Source organism: Apaloderma vittatum, unplaced genomic scaffold (genome assembly GCF_000703405.1).
Source record: "Apaloderma vittatum isolate BGI_N311 unplaced genomic scaffold, ASM70340v1 scaffold7577, whole genome shotgun sequence".
NCBI classification, from domain to species: Eukaryota; Metazoa; Chordata; class Aves; order Trogoniformes; family Trogonidae; genus Apaloderma; species Apaloderma vittatum.
In genome coordinates, this window is record NW_009727743.1 from 1 (window position 1) to 9,083 (window position 9,083).

At 45.4% G+C, this 9,083-nt stretch overlaps 1 protein-coding gene across 1 annotated transcript; it reads right to left on the bottom strand.

The window, feature by feature from the left end:
* Window positions 1-1,613: 1,613 nt before the first annotated feature.
* On the bottom strand, window positions 1,614-4,789 carry UGT2A1 (UDP glucuronosyltransferase 2 family, polypeptide A1, complex locus; the record flags this gene model as incomplete). The annotated part of the gene is made up of 2 exons (XM_009873783.1): window positions 4,061-4,789; window positions 1,614-2,262 (listed from the first exon to the last, which is right to left on the bottom strand). Coding segments are annotated over exons 1-2 (1,378 nt in total), but the record flags the coding sequence as incomplete, so codon positions are not given.
* Window positions 4,790-9,083: the final 4,294 nt, after the last annotated feature.

Sequence of the window (9,083 nt, forward strand, 5' to 3'; positions counted from 1 at the left end):
ATCCGGGTAGAGGTGATTCCAGCTTCAGGCCATGCCAGGAGACAAACAGGAGGAAGCTCACCTTGATGATACTTCTGTGTCTTCTTGTGGGAAGATGCTGGAAACTGGCATCAGTGTATCCGTGCCATGTAGTTGAGGACATATATCCCCAAAACGAGGGGCCTGACTTGTCATCTTGACTGTATCCCGCAGGTGTGGTGGAGATGCCTGGTGGGACTGATGTGATGTCAGGGAAAAGAACAGGCAGCTGCTCTGTCCTGAGCAGAGGGCGAATGAGGCAGACTACACAGGGCCTAAGCACTCCTCCAGGCGCTCAGCACCACCACATGAGCTCCCTTCACTCGACTGACAGTGGAGCAAACAGTCTTTCATCATGCTTCAACCTCATCACTTGAAAAAGCCTTTAGGTAGCTCTAGGAAAGCAGCTAGAATAATAAGAAACCCAAGAAGATTTTCCAAGGAGAAAGGGAAGGTGCATACATATGCTGTAGCAGCTGGTACATTGTCCTCTTTCTGCAAGATGCGTGCCCCTTCCCTTCTCACCTCCTTCAGGACTGGATACGCTCCAGATCAGAGCATATCATAGACCACAGAACAGCTAAGCCAACCCAGCTAAAAAAACGGGTACTGCACATGGAGACTTAAACGCTAAACCCTGCATTTAACAAGAAAAATACCAACATAAGATCCAAAGAGCTCTGACACTTACGCAACAGGAGATCAGTAAACCACATTTCTGTAAGCGCCAGATTTTCTAGTCTCTTTCAAATGTGCTAAGAGATGCAAGCAAGCACACAGCTGGGTATTCTAACAGTGGGATATCTTATCAACTTAGCTCTCAGCAGAATTTCACCCAGTAGTAAAATATAGATAAAACCACTTAGAGTCTCATACTGAAATAATATCCATTTTGTCTGTCTACCAATCACATGTGTTTGCGCTGTATCTTTTTAAGCATTACAATAATCATTTAGAGAAAAAATGTGAAAACAATTATGCAGTTATTATACAAGAATGAAAAAAAAATACAGCTATCTCCTAGTATTTCTTTTGGATGCTTTCAGAAAAACAAAGAACCCGGTCTCTGCTGAGGGCCTTTAATCACTGTAAATTGGGACTTTTCTCTCCTAGGCATTTAAAAGACTGGAGGAGGCTATTATCTCTCATTTTGAGAGAAGCCCGCAAGCAAGACGAGTACTAGGGAAAAAAAAAAAAAGAAGTGTTATCGTACAGCTTTCCAAAACTATTTTTTATTTCTACTTCAAAACACTTAATTCAATACTAGTGTTTGGTGGGCATATAGTATTATTTTTCCATTCTTAGGGTTTATTGTGATTGATCTAGGAATATTACTGATGAGCTCTTTCAAGTGGCTTTAGCACTGTTTTACCTATCTAGAAATACCTGTATGGACTTGGTTGCATGAGTGTAGCAGGTCAGGATTAACAGGCAACACTGGTACTTGCCTGGACTGTCTGACTTCACACAGGGATTTTGAGGAAGGAGAGGATGTTCAGGGCTGTCTCATTCCTTATTTGTGCCTCAACCTCTAAGTTTCAGGTATTTACTCTCGTGTGTAGAGCAGATGTAATTTCTGGAAGTAACAACCTTACCTAAGACATCACTGTAGTATTGATTCCAGCTTCCCCAGAGAAGGTAATGATATATAATATCCTGCAGAGCATAGAACAAGGTGTTTTTTAGCCTTTCCAGGAAGGACATCCTATCTGTTAGGCGGCTTAGGGTGGCTGGTACGTAGGAAGGAGGTGCTGGGAGTTGCCCACAAAGCCGCTCCACGGTGTTGCCTATGGAGAATCGGATGGTGTACACGAAGGGGATACCCAGCTTCTCAGCAAACAGCTCTCCACTGGGTGCCAGTGGGTCTGCCAAGAAGACATCGAAGTTGGATGCCCTCAGTCTTTCCAGCAGCGCCTCGTTCTTCAGGACTTCATCACAAATTATTTTGGTTACATTCTGCAGCTTGTGTATCAGTTGAGCTATCTTGTAAAGACTTTCCCAGAGAGGTAGCACGCTCTCCTCGTAAAACCAAAAATACAAGTGTTCTTCCAGGAAGTCAGCCATCTCCTTTTTGGTGATTGGCACCTCAATCACCTCAAACTGGAAAGGTGAGGGCTGTGTGGCGTTGAGGATGAGAAAGCATGAAGGCAGCAGTACAGTTACCTCGTGGCCCCGGGCCACCAGCTCCTGTAGTATGTACTCCATGTTCAGCCAGTGGCTGTTGTCAGCCGCCCAGACCAACCCCTTCCCCCCGGACCCCCACCTCAACACAGCCAGCAGCCACAGCACAGCCACCGCCTTCCCAGCCATTGCCTGCCCCGACTCTGATGTCCCTGTCGCCTCCCTTCAGCCCTGCTCCCAGGCTGGGCAGGGCATGCGTGACACTGCCCCGCCCCGGAGGAGGTCAGGGAGCCAAGAGAGCTGGAGTGAAATCCTGTCCTGGACAACAATATGTTCTCCTGGGGAAAAGGGGGACTGGGACCAGCTGGCACCATCTGGTGGCGAAGAGCTTGCTGAAGCTGGAAGATGCGGTTCCTCTGGAGCAGTGGGGAGAGCTGGCAGGCCTGGGGGGCTCAGCCCGGTGAGGAATTTGGTCTGTAGGTCATCACAGCCCTCCTGTCGGTCTGTCTACAATCTCTGTTATTTGCTTGGTTTGAAAGCTGACTATTCCATCCTTCAGGTTCTTTGAAGATGTTCACCTGCTTTGTGGTCACCCCTTTGCTTTATAAAGCCACCAAGTGTCTGTTTACAGTGCAGTTAAGGTGATGATCCAGGCTGCAGCTAAAAAGTCTCATCTCAGAGTGGATGAAACTGCACAGCAAGTGACTCCAGTGTTGGAGTAAGACTGTCCTCGTGTGAACTTGCCTCTTCTAGTTCATGCATCGTAGGAGGCCAGAGCTGAGAGGTGATGGTGTGGGCTGTCCTGCCTGCCACTAGGTGCCAATTATGCACTATAAGTTGAACCAGAAAATCTGTTTTTATTTATTTAAATCATTTTATTTATGGTCACCCTTCTGATGTGCAGTTAAGAAATAATATAAGTCCTCTTCCCTGTGCTAGGAATTATTGTTACTGGGCTTCTGCCCAGCTTTGTTACGTAATGTTTTCCTAACATTGTATTGTGAGGCTTTTTGCTACAGCTTCTGTGCTGACTGGAGCATCCCTTCCAGGGAAAAAATGAGGGTGGTGGAAGCAGCTGGGCTGTGAGAAGCCAAGCTGTGCACATAACGATGGTTTAGTGTACTTGCAGAGTCCTGCAGCATGCAAGTATTTACAGGCAGTTCAACCCAGAGAGATTTGCAAGTGCTCTTTTTCATGAGCTCAGTGTGAGGTTAGTAAAAATGGCATGTTGATCACACGTACTTAATACTTAATAATACTTAATATTTAAGACATATTTTTTCAACATATTCACTCAGAACAGCCCAGAAGAAAACCCTATGAATAAAGACATGTTGCTTGCACAGTTTGCCTGTGGCTGGAGGGTATGGTTTAAATACAACTTGTTGAGAGAGGATTGGTCTTATATGACCAGTGACATAAGTGAAGTCTGTATTACAAAGCCACAATACATTTCAGTATTGCCACCGAGGGTGGCAGGGTTGGCTCGGAAGTCACCAGCTCCTCCCTCCTTGTTAGGATACTCTGGATTAGGCAAGCAGCCCTGTTCCTGGCTGCTTTCTGCACAAACAGTCACTGGAGGGGGAAGTGTGTAAACTGAGCTCCTTTGCTGAAGACCTTTTATAGTGTGGAAGTTGTTTCGACCTCTATATTAAAAGTAATTGGCAAAAGCCAAACTAGGATGGCCACTAATCCCTGTCTTGATGCAGTGGCGTAGCAGCACATCAGCTGATAGGGGAGTGGGTGCAACTGATGAACCCTGGTGGCTTATTCCCTTTTCCACGTAGTGACATACTGACAAACTTCTTGCTGACTTCTCTTAGACCTTGACTTTGCAACCCTGCTAGGTTCCTAGCTCTGTGGGTGGTAAGGTGGGAGGCCATGTAGTGAGAAGTGAAGGAGCAGAAGGCTTACCTAAGACTTTGCTATAGTAGATATCCCATTCTCCCCAGTAGCTCTGGAAAACATAGTCTTGCAGGTAGTAAGACACAATGTTTTTTATTCTCTCACCAAAGGACATGCAGTCGGTGAGCTCAGACAGGGCTGCAGGCGTGTAGGATGGTGGGGCTGGGATCTTGCCACAGTGCCTCTCCACAGTGGAGGCTGGCGAGAAGCGCAGCGAGTAGATGAAGGGTACGGCCAGCTTGAGAGCCAGGAGATCCCCGCAGAGGGTCACTGGGTCTGACAGCAGGAGGTCATAGCTAGACCCCTGCAAGTGGGCCATCAGCTCTCGGTTGGTTAGCACCGCATCACACATCAGCCTGTTCATCTTGTGCCAGTTTTTGGACAGCTTTCCCAGCTCCTTGTAAAACTGCCAGAAGGTCAAGGTTGTTGGCCTGTTATTCAGCCATAGTGCCACTACATCCTCAATCAGGTTCTCAATGGTGTCGTTCTTGAAGGGCACATTATAGACCTCAAACTTCTCTGCAGCCTCAGTCCTCGGTTTAATAAAGAGGGAAGCGTTGGATACCAGAATGGTAACACTGTGCCCACGGTGGATGAGCTCTTGTATAACTATCTCTACGTTTAGCCAGTGGCTGCCTTCTGTCGGCCAGACCAACACGTTCCCGCAGAAGGCAGGCCCTAGGAGAGCGACCTGCCAAAGGAGCAGCTGGAGGAATTTCTTGGAGGTGGTGGCTTTTATGTCCATGGCAGAGCTAAAGGCTAAATAGCCTGGGAGTTTGCCCTTCCAGTTGGGAATGCTGCACCTCTGTATTGTGTAGCTCTTTACTAGCACTTCTAGCAAAAGCAAGTTCGCTGTTGCACAGATGGGGCCTTCAAAGCTCACGTTTGGCCTCAGGTCTGAAAAGACAGAAAAAGAAGTTTAGTGATACACTTTTCCCTTTCTGCCTTCTAACCCTTTTAATTTCTCCCTGAGGGGGCTCCTTTTCCTGGTTAGCAGGGTGGCAGCAGTTCTCACAGCTGTCAAAGGTCTGCCTTCAAGATCCTCCCTTTGCACAAGAAAAATGTCATCCCTTCTTTTTTTATACGTTTTGTAGTTCTGAGGAATCCTTACAACAAAGTAAAAGCAAATAATGGGATCTCTTCTAGCTGTGTAATTACTATATCAGTAAATGTTGGCATATTTACAGTACATATTAGAATTTTGCCAGCACTGTAGATATACTGAGATTTACTGGAGAATGTATGATCACACGTGATTTTAAAAATGCCTGTTTTCAATAGCAACAGCTGTGGTATCTGTATGCAATAATGTTTCTATTACTTATGGCAGAAAACCTGCCTGTACTTAAAGTTATATTTCTCTTATTCTGAGAGTTTCTAGCTTTCTCCGCTTTTCTTTCCAGAAGCAGCACAGGGGCTTTCTTAGCTGACAGGCAACAGCGCTAGAGGGCTTGCTTGAAGATATTGTTAGACTTGGGGCAAGAGCGCTGGGCAACACAAGGTGGAGGGACACCTGTGATGTGACTAGTAGTGGCAAATCGTATGGTAGGCATCCTTAAGCCTCCTCAGCCCTTCTACAGCCCCATCTCTTCTGGTAAATAACATGAATTACTAGCAGTCATGCCTCAGCCCCTGCAAAGAGCCGCTGTCTCTCCAGACTTCACCATTAATTAATTCAAGCTGGTGCATTTTTACAGATGACAAAACTGCAAGTGAGCCAGTCCCCTGGAGGCCAGCTCTGATACTCAAACAAATCCTTTGTGTTACTCCCACAAACTAGCGATGTCAGAGACGGGCCAAGGAAGGAGAGGTCCCAGGGTACATTTAAGTGGCTGACTTGGAAGCGGCACCCTTTCTCAGGGTGAAATGTTAGAAGTGCTAACGTTTCCCATGCTGAGAAAAGGCAACAAATGCTTTGTTTGGGTGATGGGAATGGAAATAACGTGTAGTTTCTTCAGATATGTGACAGGTGGTTTCTGACTGCCCCTGGACAACTCTTAACACAGGGAGCTCATTGCTACCCTCCAGAGTACATCACTACCAACCTGATCATGTTGTGGACTCAATTCAGGTTCCTAAACATGGGTCTGGGGCCATCCTGGCCTCTAAAGGTGCTTCTCAGAGCAAACCTGCATCTTCTGGGGTGCCTTTCACTTGGAAAGTCAACTCTTGAATGTAAGGCACTATGTTCTGGAAGGAGCTCTTCACCACCAGGACCCAAAATGACAACTAAACCCCATGCATCTAGTGATAACGCTCAGTCTAACACAGTCTGGGGAATGGATGCCACGCAGCAGAAAACTCTTACCTAGTGGAGTCTTCCAAGGCACGTTAGCATCGAATTGTGAGGTGCGATCTGCTACGCTGCTTTGCTTCTATTTCTTGCAGCTCACCTCCTGTGCACCTGGGCTGCTCCAGAGAGATTGGGTATTGGGCAGAAGGAGCTTAAATAAGTCACCCTCTGAACTGGGCTTTTCCAAATGAGGAAGTAATGCAATATGGGATCATGACAACAAGGCACGTATTCTGGGATTATTCATTGCTTTGTTATGTTCCAGTAATTTAATAGTCAAGATGGTCTTCCCCACAGGAGGGTATATTGTAATGTTATTATAGAGCCAGATTCTCAGAAGGACTTTGCATCCTGTATCTCAGAAATATGATGTCTGGCTGCTAAAAAGATCTTTTCGCTCCCTTTAGGGTCCTAGCTGGCAAAACAGAATTGTTTGTTCAATAATAGACTTGTTTCTAAACTGTCCACAGGAATGAAGAGAAAACCTTGTGGTTTGTTTGCAGGGTTTTTCAGAAATTGGTACGTTACCTGTGCTGGATGTGTGGCCCTTCATTCTGTGGCAAGAATTTAATGATTTGAAAATATAGGAAATTAAAGATGCACCTGCATGGTTTTAAAACATGGTCCATAATATTCAACCTGACTTTTTCTAAACTCTCAGAATTCAGGGCAATTATGCCAGAATGTTTCAACAAGAATTTGGCCTTACACTCAGGAGTTTCACTACTATCTCTCCATAGACCTTTGTATTCAGGATAATATCTTTTTTCCAGGCTGATTTGGATTATTTGAGAAAATCCTGTAAAGTTTCTTAAAGGTTTTCCAGCAACTATTGAAAAGCCATGTTCATGTGGGCTGGGGCAGATGGGAACATGGGTTTTGATTCTAACCCCTCAATAACTAATACCTCTGTAGCAAAAGAAAGCTAGTACTAGAGGAACCAGAGGGTTAAATTTGTCTTGTTGCCAGGGCCAGCCTCTCAAGACTCAGATTACTCTTAATGCCGAGAAAATAAGCATTCTGAAGCGATTAAAGGACAAAATCCAGCAAAAGAGAGAACAAAATCCAGCAAAAGAGAGACAAGCAGGGCTGAAGAAAGTAGATGGTGTTGAGTGTCCGTGTTTCACGCATCTTGAGTTACTAAGTATAAATGCTGCAGACACTGATGCAACTTCCAGCCCTCTTAAATAACAGCAGGCTTTTTGAGATGAAGGTGAGTTATGCAAAAGTTAGGCAATACAAACTAGTGTTTTTCACATATGGGTCCCTTCGCCATTTTGCAGGATGGGGGTTATGGTTTATGCAGCACCTTTGTTTCTAGAAAACCTTGATGCCAGCCAGCACCTCAAAAAGTCAGTGATAGGGGAGAAAAGGGAAGCTTTTGCCCTGAAGAGCACAAAATGCCTCTGTAGTTTTCCTTTCACTTAATGCAATAAATCAACTTTTAGACTGAAAGCAGACTTCAAAGTCTTGGCTATAATTTCTTTTTGAGGGGGAGGGAAAGGCTGGATGGGAAAAGTACCAAGGCTGGCTCATCCCAGCGTACAGGCAGAAGTGAGTGGATTGAGCAATTTTGCAGAGGCACGTGTGCAAGTGCTCATAAAACAGCTACTCCCATGTAATCCTGTGGGGTAACAGGGAAACTCCAGCAAAAGTTAATGAGCTGAAATAGCCTTGCCATAACCACATTTCTCAGTTAAATTGTATCTTTACAGCTCTACCTTGCAGTGGTAGTATTAACGAAATGCAGTCAATAAAGAACTCTCTAAAACTCAGTTTAGCATTAGAAAGCAAGCATTTCTTTATTGCAGTGCCAGATGCGTGGGGGATAATTCCACCTATCATGCATGCCATGTCTGTTACCTGTCCAAGCTTATATCCCCTTGTTACATACATAGGCATTAGGTTTCCCAGAAAGATTACGCATACTCATTCTATTTCCAGGAACTAATTATCATACAGACATAGTTACTACACGTGCGGCCTGGATCTCTGAAAGGCTTCCCTGGAGGACTTTGGTGGCCTCTGGTGATCCCTTGTGGCTGACGGAGAGGTGTTTCTCTTCTTTGTGGAGTCCTTAACTGGTATCTGTCAAGTCTCAGCCAATCTATGTGTTTCTCCAAGGTATCTGCCCTGCCAGAATTGATAGGCCTTAATGACACAGTTGATGGTCCTTGATTGTCCATGCAATTGCCTCCTCTAGGGTGCCAGCCACAGCTGTAGAAGTTTATATCCTTGTTTGCATTCCCACCTGAGGCTCTTTTACACATTTATGTCTATGGTATGTAACAGTAGGATAAAAATACCACAGGCTGGGTTTATAACATTTCACTTGGTTTTATTGAACTTGGTTTTATTGGTTTTTATGAACTCTCTTCACTGCTGTTGCAATGCTGCTGGAACACCCTGCCATGTAACTGTGTAGACATCAGGGTGGCTTGCACTGGAGCCATTTCCATTTTGCAAAGCCAAAAAAAGAAAAAAAGGAAAGAAATGAGAGAAGGCGCAGGCCCATCTTTGTGTGCCTGCTAGGAACTGTGCATTTTTAGTGGAGAAAAGGTGCTGCATCCCGTCCTTGCCAGCTCTACAGTGAGGGGCAGGAGCAGAGACTTCCTGAAACCGACTGTCGATATGACACACCTCTGTCATGCCAGCATCTGTCTGACCCCCAACAGAAAGCTGAGTGTTAGGGAGGTGGGCAAATCTGCAAATACTGAGGGTATAGGTGTGATGGGGCTCATCTCGT